The sequence below is a fragment of the Brachyistius frenatus genome, unplaced genomic scaffold, assembly GCF_029030835.1.
Source record: "Brachyistius frenatus isolate BFR_SWC_R1_liver_20210118 unplaced genomic scaffold, ASM2903083v1 Contig_398, whole genome shotgun sequence".
NCBI lineage: Eukaryota > Metazoa > Chordata > Actinopteri > Embiotocidae > Brachyistius > Brachyistius frenatus.
This window is the reverse complement of record NW_027210997.1, coordinates 123,735-150,470: the sequence shown is the minus strand read 5'-3', so window position 1 is coordinate 150,470 and position 26,736 is coordinate 123,735. Positions and strand designations below refer to the sequence as shown.

At 40.3% G+C, this 26,736-nt stretch overlaps 2 protein-coding genes across 2 annotated transcripts in view; both read right to left on the bottom strand.

Annotated features, from left to right (window-relative positions):
• kcnh3 (potassium voltage-gated channel, subfamily H (eag-related), member 3) overlaps positions 1 to 26,736 on the bottom strand; it is a 141,174-nt gene that overhangs the window by 26,789 nt on the left and 87,649 nt on the right. Inside the window, exons 2-7 of the mRNA XM_069724830.1 lie at positions 25,951 to 26,184; positions 16,715 to 16,849; positions 8,674 to 8,813; positions 5,338 to 5,596; positions 2,252 to 2,409; positions 1,461 to 1,662 (exon numbers count right to left, since the gene is read on the bottom strand). Coding sequence (XP_069580931.1) covers positions 1,461 to 1,662; positions 2,252 to 2,409; positions 5,338 to 5,596; positions 8,674 to 8,813; positions 16,715 to 16,849; positions 25,951 to 26,184 — 1,128 coding nt within the window. The remainder of the gene's footprint in view (positions 1 to 1,460; positions 1,663 to 2,251; positions 2,410 to 5,337; positions 5,597 to 8,673; positions 8,814 to 16,714; positions 16,850 to 25,950; positions 26,185 to 26,736) is intronic.
• The window catches only part of dbr1 (debranching RNA lariats 1), a 91,300-nt gene that overhangs the window by 54,398 nt on the left and 10,166 nt on the right, over positions 1 to 26,736 (bottom strand). The gene's annotated exons all lie outside the window — the stretch shown is intronic.

Sequence of the window (26,736 nt, the reverse complement as noted above, 5' to 3'; positions counted from 1 at the left end):
ACAAAAAAAGATGACATTCAGTCCAAAAAAGCAAGTCTTCATGGAAAAATAATATTCACACTTCAGCAAAAAGAAGCTCTGAGATGATGTTGTGCTCATCTCCTGACAGCTGAGAGAAAAGTTCACAAGATTTCTCAGAAAAAATTCAAGGTGGCCCATAAAGAGTGCTGCTGCCATTTTATACCACATTTGAGAAAATATAAATCCAAGTTGTATCATTAGTTGTGTTATTATTATATTAGTTATATATAGTTATATTGAATTCATATAGTTATATCCAACACTACATGCGCTATATTGGTGCTTTTTGACCGAATAGCTAAATTTGTTTAAATCCAGAGCTGAAAAAAGTCCCTGACAAATGCACTTCTTTTTATTAACAGGGTGCATATTTGGGAATCAGTATTGATTACAGCTCCACTGTCCCTTAAATTATTGATAGCGAGGTACCAGCCCACTGACTGATGGACAGACTAGTCCAGCGCTTGTATTGTACATGCTGATATCAGGTGGTCACAGAAAGGTCAGGCTGCTCCTTGTTGTCCTCTGGTTTCCCTCCGTCTCTCAACAGTCAGTTGAGGGATCGCTGACATGAATTGACGGCAGTGTGACTGTCTGTCATTATGAGGTTTGCTGAACAGATAATGATAGTTAATAGGATGCTAATAGGAGCAGACAGGGTCGCAACCAATCAATGACAGAGAGACAGCGAGGAATGAGGAAGGGTACAGTGGAAACAGATAAGTCATGCATGCCTGAGCAAGCTGCTTGTGTACATGTGTGCGTACGTGTGTGTGTGATGTTTAGAATAAAATGAGACACATAAAACTTAACCTTTGACCCCGGTCACAGTTAAAACGGTTGAAGTTTGCTCTCTTGCCTGTGAACGCGGCCGTCTGTGTGTCCTTACAGTTTCATGAAATTCTTTGCCGCCCACCGGCTTTCACATTCTCCTCGGAGATACTTGTGGAATATCAACAAAGCTTTAATATTGTATTGGGTCCCCTACAAATGAATAAATACTCCAATCTTAGTGCTAAGCTAAGCTAACAAGCTGCTAATTAATTTTAATATTTATTCACAAACACAATATTTATTCTACAGACATGTGTTGCATCATGTTAAAATGAAATGATTTGTATAAAAATGTTTGCTAGATAAAGTAAACTAGGAACTGTACCTATTAAATGAATGTATTGGGGAGGAAAGTACAGTATTTCTTGTGATTCTTGTAACATTTTTTTTCTCTGGTTTTAAATCCTTGTTCTGTTGTACCTGATTGTGTTCTTGTGAATGTTTCTCATACTCAGATCTCGCTTGGAAAAGAGATCCTAATCTGCCTGATCAATTAAAGATCAAATGAAATTCCCTACTGAAATCTAGTTTAATATGTAATTGAAAACATATAGTAATCAATTACTTTCCAACACTATGCATGGTTGAAAAAAGTTCACACGAACCAATATCCCAGGAGCCGGGGCTTTCGATCTCCCTGCGACCTATGAAGTACCAGATACAGGCCATCCAGTGGGCCAGCAGGGCGAACATGGACATCAGCAGAGTCAGGACCACAGCGCTGTACTGGGAGTAGCGCTCCAGCTTCTGCAGCAGCCGCAGCAGCCGCAGCAGCCGGACCGTCTTCAGCAGGTGCACCCCAAAGTACTGCACAGATAGAGAAACACCTCATCAGTTCACAAAGGGCTTGGACTCGGACACCAAATGATCCACTGAGTCATGTCAATAATCTGTCAGTGTAGATGGCAGTTTACTTCAAAAGATGTATCTTTCATTTATTCTTTATATGAAATCAATCAGTTTTAAAAGTGAGTCCTAATTTCTAATAATTTATCATTTTTGAGGATTCTGAGCATGGAAATATGAATAAATGAGACATGCAGTATGTGCACCAAAGATTGGCTCTGTGCCATGGGTTTGTCTGATGAGCATCGGTTTAGATGAAATCTTGATTTAATAAATTCACATGGGAGCTCATGACGTTGCATTCATTTATCCAAATTTGGCACGTTCCCTTCAATGTGTTGGTGCAGAAAATGCATGCAGGAGACTGAGTGCATGTCCTCGTTCAAGTGTGTCTTTGCTGGAAAAAAAAAGAAAAAAAGAAGCAGCCTGACTTTTTACATATTTTGTAAAGTCTGTCACATGCTTTTTGGTTCGAGGTTTTATTTTAGTGCAAACGCACAGAGGTCAATAGATCAGACGCACAATTACCACCCACACAGAGGAGACTCACCACGCTGACGTTGAACGCATACAGCAGGTCAAAGGGCAGGGCGGCAATGAGATCAACAAAGAGCCAGGTGGTGACGTAATGAACGCAGATGGAGCGGGCGTCGTACACCACCTGACCCGACGTGCTCACAAATGTAGTTCGAAAGTTCAGCAATATGTCTGCAGAGGATGAGAACAGCAGCAGGGATTACCAACAGGATGGCACAAGTGTCACTTATATGTTAGTGATACATGGTCACTGCACAACTACCAATAACAAAGAGCATTGGTAGTTCAAGGAATCACATCCACGGTACATGCTGGATGGGTTACTTCAAATTATGATTTGAACAGCTGCAAATGTTATCTGAAGAAAACCATAGCTGAGATGAATCTGCATGTTCTGCATGTCACCAAAAACATTGTTAACTTTACATTTTAGTCAGTAAACAAAGCAAAAAATTTTTTCAGAGGATTTCTTTATTTTTAAACTTTCCAGGGAGTTTTTCAGGCTGTTGACAAGACTAAACGCATCAATCACTGTTGTAGTCGTCCAACTCTCCAAGATGTCTAACTTCCTTGGCAGCCTGGTCTCACGCCGAAGCATGTACTATTCCTGTCAGTCCGTTACAGTGTCGGCATCGGTGCCACGTTTTGTCTTGACAAACACATGTACATACTGCTGAGGTCCAGTTTCAGTGCTTGTTAAAGGTTGTTGAGGACTTGTAGAAGGGGGCAGTTTTAAAACTTTCACAGTTGGTACATTCAGGGACACTTTGTCACAGTGAAACAATAAACAACTTCAGTTCTTTAGTTTCACTCTCATGGAGAATCCTTGAATGTTCAGTAACTTTCAGAAAGCTCCATTCTGTCTTACAATGAAGTCCTATTACCACCAAAAAAGTTGCATCGTGACAAAAACAAACATTATTAATGCAGCATGAACAGCAGTCATGTAAGACGAGATGTAAACAACTTGTTGTTAAAAAGTAGAAAACACAACAACATAAACAGCGTGACTCTGATGTGCTTCTGGATGTTTTACGATGAAACAAGAAGTAACAAATGAACAGAAGCTTGAGGGAACATTTCAATCCATTTTTCTTTGCTGAGTGAACGTAGTGATAAACAGATTCAGCCTATTAGTCCTATCGAATGGGATATCGACGGACAGGAGTCAGACATTTAGCTGTGGGTGGCTCATCTAATTTCATTGCTCACGTTGATTGATGGAGGGTTTGTGCTCTCTCCTCCATTAATGCAAATTGAAGGGCACTCACATAAGTTTCCTGCAGTTAGGTGCACAAGACTGGGCACAAAGAAGCTTTTTTCTAGGAAATGAGTTAGCAATGAGAAGTAATGGCCTGTTGTGAATGGCTCATATCCTTTCACTGCAACATGCATCATTAAGATCTTCAACAAAACTTTTATCATGACTCATGAGCCACCCAGATAAAGGCACCCAAACTCGACTGACTTCCCATCAGCAGGCGGTTGATAAAATATGAACAGAGATCTTTCCAATTACAGTACCACTCCAAAGTTTGTACACACCCACTGGTTTAAAGGGTTTTCTTTAGTTTCATCATTTTCTACTGTGTAGAACAAAACTTGAAAACATCAAGACTGTAAAATAAGAACATATGGAATAATGTTGTAAACAAAAAAGGAAAATAATCAAAATCTGCTGCATAATTTAGATTCCCCAAAAAGCCACTGTTTGCAGCTTTGCACACTATTGTTAACATGTTAACCAGCTTCATGAAGTTGTCACCTGGAAACATGTCCAGTTAACAGGTCAGTCATATTAAAGCTAACTGGTGGAACCTCTTGTTTTCTGAATGAGACCATCAGTTGTGTTGTGCTGAGTAAATGTTAGTGTACAGCAATCAGTTCTATTTAACCACTCTAGTAATTTAGATTATGACAAAAAACGCTCAACTCATGGAAAAAAAACAGTCCATCACAACTCTAAGACACTTAGTCCCGAAAAGGTCAAGATATTTGTTTAAGTTAATTTAAGATAAGTTTCTTTAAAAACTTTGAATGCTGCCATTGAACTGCATTTGGTGAGAACCAAAGACAGCAGGGCCACGAGTTCTCTCTGCTGCAGAGGAGAAGCTCATTAAAGGTACCAGCCTTAGAAATAACTCATGAACTTCCCAGAGTCTCAGCAGCAGATACATCTCAACAGCCACAGACGGGAGGAGACTGTGAATCAGGCCTTCATGATGGAACTGCTGCAGAGAAACCACCAGTCAGGACGACCAGAAGAAGAAGAGAACTGCTTCTCTCCTTCTTCATTAAACTAGTGGAAATCTGGTCTGATGAATCCACATGTGAGATTTTTGGTTGCCGTTGTGTTTTTGTGAGCCTCAGAGAAGGTGAACAGATGGTGTCTCCATGTGTGGTGATGATGGTGGTGGGAACACTGTGGAGGATTTATTCAGGATGAAGGCAACACTTAACCATCATGGCTACCACAGATTCTGCAGTGACGCATCATCCTGACTGGTTTGAACTTAGTGGGACGCATTAGTCTTTTTTCAGCAGGACAATGACCCACAACACACCTCCAGGCCCTGTGAGGGCTGTTTCACCAAGAGGCAGAGTGATTGGAGAGCTGCATCAGATGACCTGGACTCCACAAACCAAACTAAACCCAACTGAGTGGTTTGGGATGAGTTGGACCGCAGAGTGAAGGAAAAGCAGCCAACAAGTTCCCAACACATGTAAGAAGTCCTTATAGACTCCAGGTGACGACCATGAAGCTGGTGAAGAGAACGAAGTGGGTAACTTGGAGCAACTCAAAGCAAGAGGAGGCAATTTTGAGGAATCTAACATTTTATGTTTTGTTTAAAGGTTTTTGTCCCGTTTTGATGAATCAGTTTTGTTGTACACTGTAAAATGTAAAATAGGAACTATTGACTGCTTGGTGTCTCCAAACCCCTGCCTGGTACTGCAGGTCTTAAAATGTTAGATAAAAGACAGCACTAATCAACCAAGTGTTAACATGAGTGTGGGTGTCATCGATGTCACAATGAATTTGGCTCTAGAGATGTTGCAGCAGAAAATGTTTTTGAATCTTGTTATAAAACGCTCTCTCACCTAAAATAAAGAGGATCTCTACAAGGATGTCGCTGACACTGGGCGGGCTGCGTGGAGCGCTGCTGCTGCCTTCATCCCGCCCCCCCACCACGGTGAAACACACATTATAGGGCACGGTGACAGCCACGTAGAAGGTCGCCAGCAGGATCAACCAATCCCAGCCGGCCTTGAAGGTTCCATAGTGCAGCAGGATGAAGCAAGATTTCTGAATGGCTGCTACTTTGTACTCCGGGATCGGAGGCTTCTCCCCGAACATGTTCTGGAGTGGATGAAAGGCACACACACGTCACCAGCACACACCACAACCGTGTTCTGATGCACACGCTTACAGAAGCTCTTCACAAGCTCACGCCACGCAAACAAAAACAGCCCTTATGAAAAGCCTCAGAAGTGTAACTTGGTCCTCACAGTCGTGTTTGTCAGGTTGAATTCAAGAGTGGATCAAATCAATATAAAATCATTCGTTAACCACTTGATGTCACATAAAAATGGTCTCACTCATTTGAACTTTTAATGAAGTGCTGGATAAAGCAGAAATAATAATTAACACTTTGGGAAATTTGTCTCTGCTCTGAGGATGCTCGTTGAGGTAGAAGTTTGGGAACATTATCTTTAACTAGATAATTAAGCATCTGCTTGCATTTCTACTGTTCAGTATACATGAAGCTTATGGGTATCAGTTTTACTTCCGTTCCTTAAAAAATGATGCATCTTATACAAGGAGCAAACTGGTTTAATCTGACATCCACTCAGTTTTAATGTCTTCATAAATCATGAAGTTGTTTTTAGTGTAGTAAATTCATGTGCTGCAGTTTTAACATGACGTGGTTTTTTTTTGGTATTTCCAGTTCATGCTTCTACTGCACCACATTTATCTGACTTGTTACTTTAAAAACAAATGTTTCCCAGCAACACATATGGATAGCTTACCTTTTTAAAAAAAAAAAAAAGAAAAAAAAGATTAAACTACCCAACAGTATAGACAGGCACAGCTGAAATAAATATTTGATTAATTAGTTAAACAACAGGAAATTAATTTGCAGCTATTTGATTACTAATGTCATTTTTCATATTTGAAATGAAAGGATTTGTTGCTTTTCCTTTTAATATTAATAATCGTATTACTTTTTTAATATATATAATTATTTGACTAATTGCGTACACATTGATGCACAAGCGTATGTAATATGTTAGCGACCACAGGGGCCCTTTATCTGCATTGAGCACATTTTCGTGGTTATACTAATGCCGTGGCCGAGTTTAAGGAAGCAGTTACATGCTTATCCTCTTCGATGCCGTGTGTTAAAGCAGTGGAAGACATCTACGTTGATCCCCATTTGTCCATGTCAACAATGAATCTTCCAGACAAACAAGAGTTAGTTATGGAGTTCCACAAGGCTCAGTGTTAGGCCCAATACTTTTTACTTTGTACATGCTTCCATTAGGAGATGTCATCAGGAAGCACTGCATCAACTTCCATTGTTATGCAGATGACACTCAGCTATATCTTTCTATAAAACCAGATGAAACTAATCAGTTAGTAAAACTTGAAGCCTGTCTAAAAGACATAAAGGCCTGGATGACCAAAAACTTCCTGCTTCTAAATTCAGACAAAACAGAAGTTCTTGTACTTGGTCCTAAACACCTCAGAAACTCTTTCTGTGATCACTTAGTTACTCTAGATGACGTTGTCTTGGCCTCCAGCAAAACTGTGAGTAACCTTGGAGTCATCTTTGATGAGGATTTGTCCTTTAGCCACCATATAAAGCAAATCTCCAGAACTGCCTTCTTTCATCTACGTAATATTAATAAAATCAGGAAAATCCTTCCTCAGTGTGATGCAGAAAAACTTATTCATGCGTTTGTTACTTCTAGACTAGATTATTGTAATTCCTTGTTGTTAGGATGTCCAAATTACTCATTAAAAACCTGCAGCTGATCCAAAATGCTGCAGCAAGAGTACTGACAGTATTTAACAAGAGAGATCATATTTCTCCAGTTTTAGCTTCTCTTCACATGCTGAGCTTCTTCTCGAGGGAGGCTGTGGCTCAGTTGGTAGAGTGGGTTGCACACTAATCAGAAGGTTGGTGGCTCAATCCCCAGCTCCCCCTGTCCACATGCCCAAGTGTCCTTGAGCAAGACACTGAACCCTAAGTTGCTCCCGATGGTGAACCATCGATGTGTGAATGTGCTCCTGATGGCAGCACCTTGCATGGTGATCTGTCTCATTAGTGTGTGAACAGGTGAATGGAAAAACATGTTACAGCGCTTTGAGACCAAAAAGTGATAAAACTATACAAGTACAGACCATTTACCATTTTATCTTCCTCCTACTCTTTAACTGACTCATACCTCACCATCTTATCCTCTCCCATAGTTTCTTCTTATTATCTGTTGTCTCCATTCAGTTCCTTCGCTCGTGTAGTTTCTGTTCTTTCTTTTGCAGATGTCCCGTCATGGAGCTGCATGTCTCTGCTCTGTGATTGTCGTCTCCACCAACAGTTCTTCTCTTCTATCTCTATGCTGTCCTTTTCTCTCTCTGCTCTCCTCTCACCCCAACCGGTCAAGGCAGATGGCCGCCCACCTCTGAGTTTGGTTCTGTTAACAGATGCTCCGCCCACCTCTGATCCTGGTTCTGTTAACAGATGCTCCGCCCACCTCTGAGTCTGGTTCTGTTAACAGATGCTCCACCCACCTCTGATCCTGGTTCTGTTAACAGATGCTCCGCCCACCTCTGATCCTGGTTCTGTTAACAGATGTTCCACCCACCTCTGATCCTGGTTCTGTCGGAGGTTTCTTCCTGTTAAAAGGAGTTTTTCTTTCCTCTGTTGGAGGTTTTTCTCCCTTAAAGAGGAGTTTTTTCCTCCTAGCTTATGTAGTAATTGTTGAATTGTTGGTTTCTCTGTATAATATTGTGATGTCTTGCTGTAAGGACTTTAACGTGTTAAGTGCTATGAAATAACCTGTGTTGTGATTTGGCGCTATATAAATAAAGTTGAATTGAATTGAATACTTACATGCATGCTCACTTTAAATGAAGACAAAAAATACTAATGCTAATATTAGTGTTTGTGTGACATACTGTTTCTCATATATGACCTGGATATTTGGATTACTGGTATTTTAATTTTAACCCGTGTTTTTAAACTGCGACCATAGTGATATGTGCTGGTGATCAACTGTAGAAATAATAAGGTGTTTGCGGTGAACTGGTGTCTTAAAACACAATATTTCACTCACACAACTTGTATTCTATCATCTCACTGGCAACTTTGAACAAGTTCTTTGATAAAACTCTGTTCTATGAATGTACCAAAGACATGCAGAGAAACTCACATTGTTGATCTTGAGCTTGCTCTTGTCTTGTTTCTGCAGGTGTCCTGACAGGTGGTAGAGAACAGCTCTGCTGCGGCGCCGGTTGGCATTGAAGCCTGGAGGCCGAGTTACCTGATGCACCTCCAATCCCGTCTCCTCGTCTGTGGAGGAGATGGAAACATGCTGAGCCTCCATTCAATCCACAACACCGGGGAAGAGTTTAAACCAGGTTATGGCTGATCCGCTGTGACTGAACACAGAACCTTTCATAGGTGGAGGGCAGTGAAGACGTCACCTGTACCGTGTCTTAGGCCGTCTGACTTCATGGAAATCCTGTTTTTCCCATGATGTTGTCTCAGTGAAGGAACCGTTCAGACTTCCACATGCTGCTGCAGATTGTGTGACCTTTGTGGCCTTTCTGTTGACTTGAGGTGTTCTTAAGGTAGAAGTCAGTGATCTGGATTTAGCTCCAAAGAGAATTAATAATAATAACAAGCACTTCCACCGCATCTCACCCCTATCCTCCTTTTTGTCATAAACTTAATTTAAAGACTCCATACAGGACAAAGGAGAAGTTCAGAGCCTTCAGCATATGAAGTAGATGAAGAGAACCATCATACTGACAGAGTGTATTTCCAGCTTTCATTTCCTATTTCAATTGTTCCCCCGGAAGATTTGGGAAGTACCACCCATGTAACCCAATCATTTCCATTTTCAGCAAGTAAATTTGATTTCATCATAACATCTAGGATGGATTTCAAACTGTTCATATGGTGTACAATAAAAGCCTCTCTCTCTTTCTCTCTATGTACAGTTGGGGGTTACTCAGAAACGAACAGACAAGATGTGTGCTCTCTCTCCGCTGCATCAGCACCTGTTCTACAAAACAAGGTGTGCTAAACCTGTTCAAGACATTTTTCTCCTTTTTACAGGAGAAATACAAATGCAGCGGGAAGGATTCAACTTTGTGTGCTGAACTACATTATTGCTCCTTTTAACAATGGAAGAGGCCAGATTCAACAGGAATGTACCTTCAGTGATGCCTCGTGCTGCTCCACTCAGTACCATTCATTCATAAGCGATGTCCCCTTACATCAGCTTTACTGTTTTATTAAATGAAACATCTTTGTTTTCCATAACGACTCACCCATTGGTTTACAGTGCACTGATGCTTGACCCTCACCGAACTCTTTCAACAGGAAAGGCATCACATTAAAGGAGAGTTTTGCAATTTTCCAAGTCTGTCTTAAAACAATTATTAGAAACTCTTTAGAACATTAAAACAGATTTGATTATCTGTACTTATTGCTTCTGTTCATACTGGCCATTAAAAGATGTCCCGAGAAAAACCCAAAAGCAATTGTGAGGCTTCAGTCGTCCAATTTAGACAAAGTTTGTCTTCATACAAAACTCCTTCTTTGTACTTTTTTTTTCTCCACTGCATCTCAGCAGGGAGACAACCAAACAACGGCAGGATTTTATACTCAAATTTACCACAATATTTTATCAGCTCATACAAGCTTCAGTTAGGTTTAGAAATACATTTTTGCAGTAAAAACAGCTCACTAACACTGCAAGCATGTTACTAAGGAATTGTTTAATGCCTAATATAAACAGGAGGAATAATCACAGCAAGAAAAACCTGTTCACATGAGAAAACTATTGTTTTATGGACAAAAAGGAAGAATTACAGATACATTTTAGGAATTTTATTCTAGACTGGAATGTCCCAAATGTCATAGGGACATGAAAAATAAAGTGATATATATATAAATATCTATGGCACCAGCTTGCCTCATTTAACTGTCTTAGTTGTGTCTTAAAAGGGAGAGCATGACTGGGTTGGGTTCAATTAGCTGAACACCGACATCCTTTGCTTATTAATAAAAGATTTCATAGCTTATGAACTGGTTTGTGTTACCAGGCCTACAGGTGTGCGTGTGTGTGTGTGGGATGGGAAGGGTGGGGTGGGGCAGAGTATGAGTCCACCAAAGTGTTTGTTTGATGATCAAACAGCATCTCAAACCCAATTTTCCAAATTTCGAATTCCTGAAAATCTGAGACGTGAAGAGGCCGAACCCAAAAGGTATTTAGCTTAGTATCATGTACATCAAAGAAAAGTATAAAATCTTCACATTTAATCAGCTAGAACCAGCAAATATTACTATCACCATTGTTATTGTTAATATCATTGGCATTTTTGGGGGGGGGGGGGGGGGGGGGGGGGGGGGGGGGGGGGGGGGGGGGGGGGGGGGGGGGGGGGGGGGGGGGGGGGGGGGGGGGGGGGGGGGGGGGGGGGGGGGGGGGGGGGGGGGGGGGGGGGGGGGGGGGGGGGGGGGGGGGGGGGGGGGGGGGGGGGGGGGGGGGGGGGGGGGGGGGGGGGATTAAAAAAAATACTGCAGCAATGGGATTTATTAAAATAGTTGCCAATTCATTTTCTGTCCATCAACAATTGGATTTGTCAGCCGATTGTTAAAAGTCTAATTGACACCAGTTTCTAGAATCTAAGAAGTTACTTGTCCAAAAGACACTCCAGCACATAAAATGGAAAATGTTGTTTTATAGTGTGATTTTGGATTGTTTATAGTGTGATTTTGGATTGATTAAACACAAAAAATATAACATGTTAATAAGTGACCTTTAGAGGTGCTGATACGAGGACTTTGTTACATTTGGACGGATCCCAGCCAGCTGCTGCCCCTTTGTTTCAGATGTTTAGGCCAAGCCTAAGCTAATGGGTGGTTCGCTGCAGCTCCATATTCAAAGTACAGATTTGAGACTCTCAGACAAAAAAAAAAAAAAAGAAGCAAATAAGCACATTTTCTGAAGGAATGTCTGTCTGTCTAAACTGCTGTGTTTAAGGAAGACATTAATTTGCAGAGCTAACACTGTTATGACTCATGCAGACACACAAAGGTCTGCAGCAGGTCACTGTGTCACCCACACTGCTCAACATGCATATCTGGGAAAGCCTGTGTACTCGTGGTGATAGTGAACTTTGAATTATTAATAAAGTCAGTTACTACAGTGCGCATGTCTGAACCAATCATCATCCATCAGTGATGTCATCATTAATTTGTGAACGTTATGAATCCTCCAGTTCAGATTCTGTCCGTCACCATCTTGCTAGTTCGGAGCGGTTTGGAGCAGGAAGTGACCATATTTGGACGAGCTGGGGGAGGAGCCAGCGGTGGATCTGACCGATCTGATTGGAAACCTGACGATACTACGTGCCGCCCACAGATAGCTGTAACCTGACTGCACCACAGGCCTGTCAATCAAACAGACACGCCCCCAAAAACAGGTCTTCTTGAATCTTCTTTTCTAATGAATGAGGGATTATTTTCAGATGGACCTCCAGAAAACTAATAAGAAGGAGTGACTTTAGCTAACAACACCGAGATAACTGATGGACACATTTTATTCACTTTGGATTTGATGAGAGAAGTTGAATGGGAGTCTATGGAGCCGGAGGCTTTTTGGAGCCGACCTCTAGTGGCACTCGCTGGTATTGCAGCGTAAGACACTTCTGCATCGGAACCATTTTACAGACCTGAAGCTACGAACTCTTTTACATACGCAAACATGCCGTTTCTGTTTTTAAAGGTACTTTCACGATTATCTGTAAATACAGAACTTTGTATATTGAGCTATCAAAGTCTCTTTGATTTTTCACCATTAAAAATGTGTTCCCAGCCTGTTCCTGCCCCCCCACCCCTCCCCCGCCCTCCATCTCACTACCTGATTCAGTGTTTTGAAAAGGCACATCATGCTGAGCTAAGTGCAAAAAGTGAGCCTTTCAGCCAGTCTGCTGACTCCCACTGAGGAGCAGGCGCAGGTAAATGTGATTGTGTCAAGTCATCAAAACATAAATCAGAATCAAAATTAATCAAGCACAAACCTGAATTTCAGTCGTCTTTTGTCTCTTTCTTTTCCTTTCTGTATTGTTTTGCTCTGTCTCTTGTTTTGTGCACTGCACTCCAACTTTGGTTGCTTGAAATCAAAATTAAATAAATCGTGTGGTTGGTAAAACACACCCGGAGGGTATGAAAGCAAGCTTCAATCATTTTGACAGTACATTCAGTCAAAGAAGGAAGCTACATGGGCGAGTGGGGGGAAATTGGCAAAGTGATTTATAGCAGATGCTTTTTTTGTCCAGAAAACTCTACAGACAGACGCTCTGAAAGGAAGTCTGAGAAATGTTCCCATTTTCATCACTTCACTTCTTAAAAGTCTTGATCAGCTGCTTTTCACTTGGTCTCTCTATTGAACACTGAAATTATGTCAGATAAATCTGTGTTGGCAACAGGATTAAAAAAAATCAAAAAAATAATATTTATTCTGGTATAATGTATGCAGGATTACGAAATATGAATTTTTTTTTTCACACTTTGCAGTGATTTAAAACAGTCAGAGGCTCCAAGACGGTCACATCTGCTTTTCACTCACTCAGACGTAAGAAACACTAAAAATGAAAGCTGGGCAAGAAGAATTAACAGAGTTTCAATCAACAATGTGTGCTCCAAGAAAAAAATACAACCAACAGGTTTTCAATTAGCATTTCATGTTTTATCTAATTTCTTTTCTATATTTTTAAATGTTCCTTTATATCTGTTCTTATGTGAAACACTGCATGTAGTTATCTTCCTGTGAAGCACTTTGAGCTGCATTTCTTATATGAAAGGTATACAAATAAAGTTGATTATTATTAATTAAATCTATTTTTTTGGTGAGATTTTTTTGCAATGTTGTTGGGGAATTCACTTTTATCCCACAGGGAAAAAGACTAAATAATGGAGGAGGTTAAGGTCTCACTTTATATGAGTGCACCATCTTAATTAAATATATGTTCAAGACTTTGCAAGTGAAAAGCTACTGGAGGCTTTCTAAGTGTAGAAAAAAAATTAAATAAACTCAGACAAATAAAAATGAAGTAAAAAAAGACAAAAATAAACTGACATAATATATCTTGTTTGTATTTTCCAAAAACCTGCTTATAATGATAATGCTTATAATTTGGTTATTATAACAGGGTCAGACTTGGAAAAAGGGAATGTTTTGTTGAGCCATGATGGATGTGAGATGATGTGTATTAAACCAAATGGAGTCATTCTCATTAAGAATAAGATGTTTCAGTAAAAAACAAAAAACAGTTGTAAGTTCATTAAATATCCAAGAAAGCTACAGAGTGAAATGTTCCAGTTTTACAGGCCTGATGTTACTTTAACTTCAGTCTTATTTCATGTTTGTGACTAAAATTAACAGTTCAACATTAGCACGATGTGGGCAAGCTTATCTTACTGATGCTAACAAACACCAGTTAGCCAATTAGGATTTATTTGCTGCATGTTTTTGTAAATGATTTACCCAGGAATTAATGGGAAATACATATTCTATGTATATTCTATGTTTAATGTATTCATTTAAAAAGCTGAGGCTCACATAATTCTCTGAAATCAAACATGGTTGCTAACAGAAAAACAGGTTTCTGTTAGTTTCAGGTGATATATTACAGTGACCATCACCTGCATTATCTGTCATGCCAGCCAAGTCTTACTTTACTGGGTAAATTAGCCCAATAATTTTTACCTGAACTCTGAACTCTGAAATCTGAACTCTGAACCCTGAACCCTGAACTATGAACCCTGAACTCTGAATTTTGAACCCTGAACTCTGAACCGTGAACCCTGAACTCTGAACCCTGAACTATGAACCCTGAACTATGAAACCTGAACCCTGAACTCTGAACTCTGAACTCTGAACCCTGAACTCTGAACCCTGCACCCTCAAGCCTAAACTCTGAACCCTGAACTCTGAACTCTGAATTATGAACCCTGAACTCTGAACCGTGAACCCTGAACTATGAACCCTGAACTCTGAATTGTGAACCCTGAACTCTGAATTGTGAACCCTGAACTCTGAACCCTGCACCCTCAACCCTGAACCCTGAACTCTGAACCGTGAACCCTGAACCGTGAACCCTGCACCCTCAACCCTGAACCCTGAACCCTGAACTCTGAACTGTGAACCCTGAACTCTGAACCCTGAACTCTGAACCCTGAACTCTGAACTCTGAAACCTGAACCCTGAACTCTGAACTCTGAACTCTGAACCCTGAACTCTGAACCCTGCACCCTCAAGCCTAAACTCTGAACCCTGAACTCTGAATTATGAACCCTGAACTCTGAACCGTGAACTCTGAACTCTGAACCCTGAATCCTGAACTCTGAACTCTGAACCCTGAACACTCACTGATTCAGCTGACGTCACAGCTGTAGTGTTTGAGTGTTTGAGTTCAGACAAAATGGGACGCTCTATCGTGACATCACATGCTGCTTCCATTGCCATCGGAAAAGAAAAAACGCCACACCTTCAAATAAATAAATATATATCCATGTTTGCTTTGTTTACATTTTGTGGGCGGCAGGAGAACCACGTTTAATATGTCTCCAATTTCGCTATGAACTGTGGGTAATTCCTTCAGGCAAAGTCTTCAGAAATGTGGACTTACGAAAAGGGTGCTTAAAGGGCTCCAGATGTCTCCAGAGGCTCGAAGATGTGACGTTGAGACAGCCTAAACCCTGGAGGACTTATCGTGAACACGAGTCTGTGAGTCTGTGAGGGTGATGTCAGTACGTGTGCACACAAAAGATGTCGTATTCCATGCAGACAACTGATTCCTGACTTCCTTAATTTAACTTAAATCAATTCATCGTAGTAATTTCAACTGTGCACCTTTCATGGATCTGCATTTTTACATTTCACAATGGGTAGCAAGCTGTGTGTAATGTGACTGTATGGTTTACCTTGTGTACCAAGGAAGTCATTAATATTGATGACAAATTCCAACCGACAGACACACTTATTTAATCAGGGTGAGATTTACATAGAAAAAAGTTAATACATTTATTAATTCACGCTTAATTGTTGTTTTCTTGAAATTACAATAACTGCAGCTGAAGGGTAAAATGTTCTGCATGCTGCCATCGTCTCCAGTGGTTGAAAGGTTAATATAATTTTGCTCAAACTATGGAGCTAAAATGACTAGCATGCTATTTTTTGGACTTTGCTTTAACTTGTTTTTCTGAAATAATTTTTGGGGTTTTATTGAACTGGTTTTAATGAAACTGGTGTTTAGCCATACTGTGCTGGGCTCTGTGTCCTTTGGTTATCCACACTGCTGAGATATATATATTTTTTAAACAGTATTTAATGATGTTGGAGATCCTGGACTCCTCCGACTTAAATTTGGTGGTGTAGTTATCTTTAAATCCATTCACAGTGCCAAAGGCTCGTGTCATACCAGAACGTGGATGTCAGCAAGCACCTCCAACCGTCCGCTACACAGATTTACATACTGTATTAAATCTCAAAGTCTGCATCGTGTGAGAGCCTTCCTCTGCATCTCAGGGTCTTAAGCGGCAAATGGCTCAATTAATCAGTTGTGGACCTCCAATCAAGTGGTCCACAATTATTTGTTTTATTTTATCACAATTTAAGTCAGCCTTTGTATAGGCTGCGTGGGAACATCTTAGCAGACACCATATTAAATAACTCTGTATACTGAGAGATTTACCTGGCGGGTATGAACTTAATCAGCATTGTGTGAACTTGTTTGGCTTGAATGTATCGTAATTTCATTCATATGTAAAAGACCGGCAACATACTGTATGTTTTAACATGAACTGGTGGAGCCACTTTTTCCCAGTTAGTAGAAAGTCCACATGTTAAGCTGTTTCCAATGACTCACTGTTAGCCTTCAGTTGGTATTCTTTCCATTAGTCTCTGTAGAGTTTTAACTCTACATGCTGGGAGTTTTTTTTCATAAATAATAAATTGTGAGAACCCTGAGGTGTACATTAAAATTAAAGTCTAAACATTTAAGATTCAAATACATTTCTATTGAATTTAAATTCATTTGAAGTCATTAAATGTAAACTTGTATAATCATATACAATATATACATATTTATAAACATAATCTTAAAAACATGGTTTCTTTCCAAAAGATTCTGTATGCGTCTGAGACATCGTGAAAGATAGCGTTATTTCCATAAACTCACCAGTTTCAGGTCCTTGCTCAGGATCGTGGTCCTTCTTCTTGTCCGTGATGTCTTTATGGGACACGAGGAACAGAACCACCTCCCCCTTCTCATTTTTAATGGGTACAATGTCCAGAAGACACCAAAACTGTGTACCTGCAGAGAACCGAAATGAGAACATGCAAATTCAATGCATCTTTTTTTACCCAAATTATACAGTACGTAAATGTAACTAGTAATATTTACTACTATATGACCTGGCCGAATAACCTTATGAAGCTTTGTATTTTTCTGCACGAACTCTTTATCCCCCTGATGCCCCAAATGTTTTTTTTCCCTCTGTATTGTGCATATACACTCTCATCCATCGCCATAATCACATCTTTTTGCTTTTATATTGACTTTATTGTTTTTGCTGTGATTGTTGTAGCCTATATTCTGTTGTTATTTGTTTCCATTATTTTTATGCAGTGATATTATTATGTAAACTTTGTATTTTCTATAACTGTAAATGTTTAATATTATCTAGGTGGAGGCTTCAAACTGTTTTGGTTTTTTTTGCCTCTCCCTGCTCTGCACTGAGTTTTTTTAAATAGACTTTGTAAAATCTAAATTTGTGCAAAATAAATCAAATCCAAAATTTCAAATCAAATTGAATATCCACTATGAAAATTTGGTCAGGTCACACTGAAATTAATTGAAAATCTTAAAAACTATATTCACAGCACAGAACAATGGCTCACCCATAAAATCTACTACACTTCCTGTGAAAGTCTTTCAGTACTTTAAGGGGTTCTAGTTGTTCTTATTTAATAAACAACAGTGGATTTTAATCAGGGCAACAAAGTGTGTTACTAAAAGAGTTTCAAATTACTTTAATTTGTTCATTTTCCAATTAGTGTTGCAGAGAATGTGGCATTAACCTGCTGCTGATACCGCAGTATGAATGAACGAGTCATCTAATCATGTCATGTACACTCACAGCAAACACTCTGCAGGGTGTGCTCAAGGGGAAACGGATCATTTAAAGTTTTTAACTATTAAAAAATGAAGTAAAACTATCCACAGAATGTGAAGAAACAGTAGTGTTGATGTTATGTTGAAGACTTTAATGTATTGCGTGACAGACATCTCTTATTATAACCTCTTGCTGTGATGAATGGAACAATAAACACAAAATGGCTAAAAGTCTTGCAAAACAGAATAAAAACAAGAATTAACATCGGTGATGCTTTCCTGGAAACAATTCTGGAAAAAAAATACAGTAATAAAGTTTGAACTCTTAATGTTTCTTCTAGATTGGTGAGTAAACAGCTGTTAATGCTAATGGTGGCTATAACAATAGTTTATGAAGGCAATTCATGTCAGGGATTTACAGTCATCAAGCATACGGAGACAACTCGTGGGCCTTTTTACTGACGCTGTCTGCCTCTGTGTGCCTGTCATTCATGATGCTCGTGACACAACAGTCAGAATAGCTATAAGTTACTAACTCAATTAGGTCTTCATTGAGCTCTCTATCAAACTGTTGCAACTTAATGGAGATAACAAACAAGGCAAACTGACCTTGTTTGTGTGGTGGAAATTAATGTATTTCCTTGTGAGAAATCAAAAGTCTCTCAAGCTCGCTGTCGTTTGAGTATTTATTACAAGATGAAATATGGAAAATTATAAGAGCGTACAAATCGTCAAACATGAGCCGAGCGAGTACATCAGATTTAAACAGAGTCACAGGACACTTATTCAGCTGAATAGTTTTGGAGAGAGTTTCTACACTCGGAGAGTCCAGAAAGTCTGATCCCCTCCTTGTGAGGAGAGCGGCCTCATATCCACATAAGGAGGCACCCTCTTCATCACTCCTAAGGGTGCTCAGCATATACATCGATCATTGGTCATCTGCACATATGGACCGTGGATTCTAGTTGAGAAAGGTCATGTGTCCCCCGGGGTAGAAAAACACTGCTGGACACAAATATGGATTGATTATATAGAAGGGACATGTGGTTTGGATATACCTGTTTTGCCTTCAAGAACGCACTGTCCATCAACCACAGTCTGACCTAGGGTCAGCTACAGATCAGTTGCATAGGATGAAATTTTCCTCCGACAGTTTGGATAATTCAAAATGGATCTTTAGTGCTGATGACAACACAAACTGTACAAAACTCCAAATGATTTTGCTGTGGCTGTTTTCATGCTACTACAGTCTCGCAAACAAAATTTGATATTAGCTGGCTGTAATGTAAACTGTAGGCTTTATTTTTTATGCATCAATTGTCCAACAACAGTCTACCAGCCACAGTCTACCAACCATCAACCACAGTGTACCAACCACAGTCTACTAACCACCAACCACAGTCTACCAACCATCAACCACAGTCTACAAACCACAGTCTACTAACCACCAACCACAGTCTACAAACCATCAACCACAGTTTACCAACCACAGTCTACCAACCATCCACCACAGTCTACCAACCATCAACCACAGTCTACTAACCACAGTCTACTAACCACCAACCGTAGTCTACCAGCCAACAACCACAGTCTACCAACCACAGTCTACTGACCACCAACCACAGTCTACCAACCATCAACCACAGTCTACCAGCCAGTCTACCAACCATCAACCACAGTCTACCAAACATAGTCTACCAACCACAGTCTACTAATCGCCAACCACAGTATATTAACCCTCAACCACAGTCTACCAACCACAGTCTACTAACCTCCAATCACAGTCTACCAGCCACAGTCTACCAACCATTAACCACAGTCTACCAACCACAGTCTACTAACCATCAACCACAGTCTACCAACCACAGTCTACCAACCCTCAACCACAGTCTACCAACCACAGTCTACTAACCACCAACCACAGTCTACCAACCACAGTCAACCAACCACCAACCACAGTCTACTAACCACAGTCTACCAACCACAGTCTACCAACCATCAACCACAGTCTACTAACCACCAACCACAGTCTACCAGCCACAGTCTACCAACCATCAACTACAGTCTACCAACCACAGTCTACTGACCACCAACCACAGTCTACCAACCATCAACCACAGTCTACCAAACATAGTCTACCAACCACAGTCTACTAATCGCCAATGTGGAATATAGATCTGCTTAGTGCATATGATGGCTCATATGTTGTATGCTAATACAATATAATTTGGGTTGTCTTCCACTAAAAGTCATGTATATTGATGTATTCTTTGTTGGTTGGTGGAGGTGGGGGTTGTCTTCCTTCACCCCCTGGAGTCCTCCAGACAGCCATCTGATAATGCCTCAAAGAACAACTGTATGTGACCCCACAGGTTGCAGACCTCCTACTGTGACCTTTTGGTTTGGCCAAGCAGTATCACTCTCATTTACATACACAGCCTTTTGTCTACACCTTAAGATTGGTAGTGATGGTACGACCTATATGTAAGCAATATGATATGATATATATATGTGTGTTGTATTGTTGTAAACATATCCTAGCACAGAAGCACAAAATACATACTGACTGTAAGCATTGTAGAACACATTGCTTATGCAGGAACTTAACACGTTGGGGTCACAGTAGGGTGCAACTCACTATCAGATCAAAAGGGGGATGTGGTTCAAACGGAGGACAGTGGAAAAGTACTGAGACAAACATACTATGCAAATGTTCCCGCCACAACCTAGGTAACGCCTCTTCCTATAGTATAAGTGTATGTGCCAGAAAGGGGGAAGTCAGAATCCAACAAAGAGACCTCAGGTTGATGTTGGGCTCTCCAAGATATCTTGTAAACTACGCTTAATAAAAATCAACTAAAACCGGTAACTGCCTAAATACTGCTTCTATCAACGGACTCGGGGAAAACTATTGGGGACAATAATTTGAGATACAACACCAACCACAGTCTACCAACCACAGTATATTAACCCTCAACCACAGTCTACCAACCACAGTCTACTAACCACCAACCATAGTCTACCAGCCAGTCTACCAACCATCAACCACAGTCTACTGACCACCAACCACAGTCTACCAGCCACAGGCTACCAACCACCAACCACAGTCTACCAACCACAGTCTACTAACCACCAACCACAGTCTACCAGCCACAGTCTACCATACATCAACCACAGTCTACCGACCACCAACCACAGTCTACCAACCACAGTCTACCAACCATCAACCACATTCTACTAACCACCATCCACAGTCTACCAGCCAGTCTACCAACCATCAACCACAGTCTACCAAACACAGTCTACCAACCACAGTCTACTAACCATCAACCACAGTCTACTAACCACCAACCACAGTCTACCAACCACAGTCTACCAACCATCAACCACAGTCTACCAACCACAGTTAGGTGCTACTGGTCTTTGAAGCTTTAGAGTCATTTCAACATGCTAAGCAATTTGCTGTCTACTTTACTCCTACCAACTACTTTTAGAAACATTAACACAAGAGTCACTTCTATCTGAAGAACAAAAAGTCATAATAGACGGAGAATCCGGCAACATTACGTATCACATAAAATATCTTATTTGAGTAAGTGAACAGTAATTGGGACATTTATGTTCACAACTTCAGATTTACTGTGATATGCTGCAGAATACTGCAGATGGAATGCACATGTGAATAACTCCTAAGTAAACCAGGCTGAGCTCTTATGTTCAAATCCCTGTGATTATTGACATGCTGTGTGAGAGCCATAATATCCATGCTACAAGCTCAAAACACATTTGGACTACAGACAAGGTGCTCAAGGAAGAAAGTGCAGTAAAACAAATCCACAAAAGAAATATAGGCTAAGGATGGACAAATGGATAAAGTCACTCACTAACTTGGTTTGCTAACCGTTTCTAATGAAAATATTCATGAAGACATGGTTTTACTTCACCATTTGAGAGGACATTATGGTCCCAGAACTTTTCCATGTGAGACCATACATCAGATGCAAGAGTACCATGTGCCTGCAGCTATAAGGAGACTGTAATCACAGCTTCCCTTCAGCCTGGACCAAAAGCTATTTTCCTCTGCAATCTCTCCCCTTGGAATTCACTAGATCCCCTCGAGGGTAGGTACAGTGTGGAGAGTGAAGATAGGAGAATAGATTCACAAGTTGCACAAGTCCGTGGGTCGATGGAGAACTGGAATACCACAGAAAACATATCCCTTCAGTGGAGGACACTTCCAACTGCCATAAAACAGCTGGAAATGCATCTTTTGAGGAGTCTAGAAGACTTATTGAATTGGAAACTGTAGTCGTGGCTGAAGGCTCGGTCGTGGACAAATGGACAGTTAGACTCATTGGCTCCGACTGGTGGTTCTGCAGCACCTGGTATTCCCAGGTGGTCTGGTTTCCCATCCAAGGACTAACCAGGCCCGACCCTGCTTAGCTTCGGCAATCAGCCGAGATTGGGAGCACTGACTGATAGCACGGACTGGAAGCAGAAACAGGGTACAGGAGCAGGAGCAGGGGTGAATGGCAGTATCTGGCAGTGAATAGCAGTAACTCGCAGTATGGACCGACCCCCGATGACTGCAGGGCAGGGCAGATATAGTCTGGTGAGGTGATCAGTGGGATCAGCCACCTGCGGGTGGTGATTGGGGAGAGTGGTAGCAGCTGCTGGGACCGGTGAGGGGTGTGGCCATGGGAGGTGACAGGAGGCGGGGAGAGGAGGACACAGGACACATGGGGACACAATAACAGACAAGGGAAAGACAGAAAACATGAGGAGAGGTGATTGGGGACAAAACAGAGGAGCAGACAGGAATCCTGACAGGAACATGATGGTAAACGATAGCAGTTGAAACAGGATGTACCGTCTTCGGCTCTGCCTCTCCGTGCATAACTACAAGATGATATTACTCTTCAGTGGTAACATAACTAGTAACTACTGTGGCATTTCAATATTTTTCTTTTCCTGCTGCTTGTCCTGCTTTTTATTAATTGGCTCAGTTTAAAAATGTACTTTATTATATGAAAATGGAGTAAGTAAAAAAACATTTTTTGTTAATCTGATAGATGGAAACATGCTAACACCAAGAGACATTGGGCCTGTTTAGGAACCAAAATGACAACAGAACAAATTTAGCAATGAGAGAAGTGAGGTCCTGTGAATGCTTTAAATAAGTACCTCTATTCTCTTTTGAAAACTGATACGAGCTTTTTGTTTATACTTTGGCAAATTACCAGCATAAGTATTAAATAATGACCTATTATCCATGACTATTTGCAGTAAATCCCAGACAGCTATCACTGGTTTACTGTTATAAATAAATCAATAAATAACAATATCCTCAGGATCTGTAAATAGTATTGAATGATATTAGAGTTTCTTTTATGTTTTGTTTATCTCTGAAGGAGCATGATTATTAACTCGTGTAGTATTTTAGCCTCACATCTCTCTCTCTTTTCTCTGATCTCTAAAATGTAGTTTCATGTTTAAAATATTTACAAATGGGAACAATACTATTATGTTAAAATTAATTAAATACAACCTTTTTAATAATTAATATTATGAATATTAATAATATATTCGATGTATTTACCTGAAAGTATCTCAACTCAACCTTGTTGAACCCTTTAACAAACAGAACCTAATCTTTCTTTCAGTAACTCTTGAATTTGTGTATTATTCTCAGTCATTTCTGTGTATTTATTGGCCTGTGTTTAAAACGTAACTACAAAGTATATCGTACAGGGTATCATGTTGATGTGAGTATTTTATGAGTATGTGCTTGGAAAATAAAATGTAATTTTGAAATTGTGCCACAGGCTTTGGTGAGAGAACCACGATGATCTGAGCTGGATATAAATTTGTTCATGTTTTCCCTCGCTCCCCTGGAGAACTGCTCAAATGTTAATATGAGCTCGTAGAGAGCTGATAAAAGCATGAAACACTTCTAATTTGTAATTTGTGTGTGTTTGTGAGAAACAAGCTTTTCCAAGCCTCTGCTGCTTTTTGTTATAGGCTTATATCTCAGAGGAGCAGATGGCGCCGCTATCCCTCTGCTGCTCCTCCATCCATACGCACTCACTGCCCTTATATTATATTTGATTTGACTGAGCCTCTGCCTTTTTAGCTCCTCACTCTCTCATCATCTATAACAGCTGTGATTCATTAATAATTAAAGAGTTGATGAATGAGAAGGATTTCTTCTAGTGTTCTTTCACAAGCCTCCTCTCCCTCAAGAATTTTCATTTTCCTCTTTTCCTTTTGCCCACTTCGTCTCCTCTGCTCTCTTCATCTGTCATCTCTGCCTTCAGCTGACTCCGACACTCTCACCAGCCAAACCACATTCATATTAGTAGACACGTTCTTATCATTGGATGGCATTCACAACCTTTTGACTGCTAACTGCTGAAGCAAATGTATCAATTTCAACGGGAGAACATGTATATTAATATGATATACAGTACATGTAATGATATATATATATATATATATATACATATATATATATATATATATATATATATATATATATATATATATACACACATAATGTATATATGTAATGTATGGCTTGTTAACATATTTCTCACAATAGTTTCCTCAGTCAGCAAAGTTACATCTGGCAAAGAGTTCAGTCTGTTCATACGAGGTTTCTCAGATGGATCGCTTTAAAAAGTCATGAGAATTTCTTAAAAATGTTGTTCTGTTTTTTTTTGCTTATTTAACCGATGGTATTTTTAAGAAAGCCGTGATCACACTCTCACATTTACACCTCGACGCTGCCTGGGACACTCAGTGTTATCAGTTGGCCACTGAGCAAAGTCCACCCTGGTAGCTTTCTAAAACTTTCACAGAGGTACACAGTCGGTCAAAAATACCACAAAAACAATACGTTTTTTTTACATCTGAACACAACAGCATCTTACGACTGTGGTCGTAAGGTTGTTTTTGTGCATGTGTATTTTCTGTTGTTGCAGTATGAATGAGAGTTGGGCCCCGGGCAGATGACGTCGACTACTTGAAGCCAACCATGACGTTGCTCGAGGCAGGAGGATTTCCCCCCAGAATCCAACCGGCCACATACACACTGCGACTCATGACTCCGCATATCTTTAGTGGTGAAGCTTGTCGAGGTGAGCTGCCATTTCTGCTGACCGTTTTTTCCTGTTTGGTTTGGTTAGGAAGGTTAGATTTTGTGGTTTTTGTTTCATTGAATTTTGGATAGGTTAGATGATTACGTTCATAAGCGAGTTTTGTTTTGTTTGTTGTTTTGGCCTTGGCTCACCCCGAAGGCATTTTTAGTTCAGACTTGTTTTGTAAATTGTACAAATAAATCATTAATTGTATAAAAACGCTTCCCCGTGATCCTATGGCTGCTTGGGAACTTGAGGAAAAACGGGGCTAAAAGTGATACCCATGTTATGTCTTGGCCACCCCTAGACGGGGCATAACAAGCAACAATAACATTATGTTTGTCATTTAAGAATAGAAATGTAGGCGTATGTTACAGATGATGAAAGCTATGTACTGTATAAAGAGCATCGCCTCTCTTTATGCACCGAGGGCATCATGAAGGAACTGAAACTATTCCTCACTGCAGAAATGATCATTTGCAGCAGTTGTTCAAAAAAAGGCTTGAAAATCAAGTCGGCTCATTCTTGGAAGAAAATATGAATTCAACATCATCCAGTGATGAAGATCTTGTTCTGCTCCTCTTCACTCGACAAAAGGAGAAGAGATTTCGGTTGGTTAGCCAAACCTGCTGTGACACTGATGACTGCTTACTACAACTCTAAAACAACATAAAGCGATCACTATCCTGATATCCTGGTTGTTTGGAAATGCTTAGTCGTTGACATTGTTGTCTTTGTGATTTCAGTACAAGTCGTCACATTACACCAATCATGATAACATGATGACTTGTGATGTGACCTTTTTCACTTCCACAGTGTGATTGGTTGACACCTGAAAATCAACATCATTTCAAAATAAAAATAAGTAACGTTTTGCCACATAATATTTGCATTTTATATTGAAGTGCACATAAGAAAAGCAATAGGTCCAAAAATATATATACATATAATAAACTAATTGCATGTAAAAAAAAAAAAAAAAGCCTTCCGTGTATAGAAGCTAAAATATGCTTTAAAACGGGCTCTTTTCAGAGAATTTGTGATTTTGAGTTGAGAGGTTTGCTACTACTGACAGTTTTCCCGTTTTCAACCAATTTAACTCACACACACTCACTCACACACACACTCACACACTCACACAGATTTGTCGTTCAGTCTCACCTTCCTTCTTGTAGAAGACCAGTTCGGTCTTGAACTCGCTCCTGTCATCCAGGGCTTCTTGGATTTGGGCCGTGGACCGGTCGCTTGTTTCCGGGCCGTACAGGAAGTGACATGCGCAGCTCTTCTGCATGAGCTCGGCACGGGCGTAACCAGTGAGCTCACAGAAACCGTCAGAGCAGTACACGATGGGGTAGAGCGACTGCACCTGGGCGTTCCCCAGAACAAAGTTGCTGTCTGAATGGAGAGAGGAGAGGAACAAGAGTCATTCAGCATCTGACACATAAAACATAAAGCCCTTATGTTTTGATCACATGCTCAAATACTTTTATTGTTGCACTATTTCTATTTCTGATGGTGAGAGTATGTTGGATTTTAATTAATAATTCTGTTTTAGCCCGGGTTAAATCTTAGTCCTGCCAAGACTAAAGCTCTGAGGATAACACTGAAAACTTCAGAGACAGTTTCAGCAGATAAATGAGTGTTATATTGTAAAACCAGTATCTGCAGCTTGAATTCAAAAACTATTCAAGACTATAAAACTGAGACTCACACTATATATTTATTATTATTCTACAATCCTTAAAGAATAAGAGGTTTAAAATGATGCATCCTGTCAGTGAGAGAGGAGACGAACCGCTGGAGGAACAGCTGGAGGAACAGCTGGAGGAACAAATGGAGGAGCAGCTGGAGGAACAGCTGATGGAACAGCTGGAGGAACCGCTGGAGGAACAGCTGGAGGAACAGCTGTAGGAACAAATGGAAGAACAGCTGGAGGAACGGCTGATG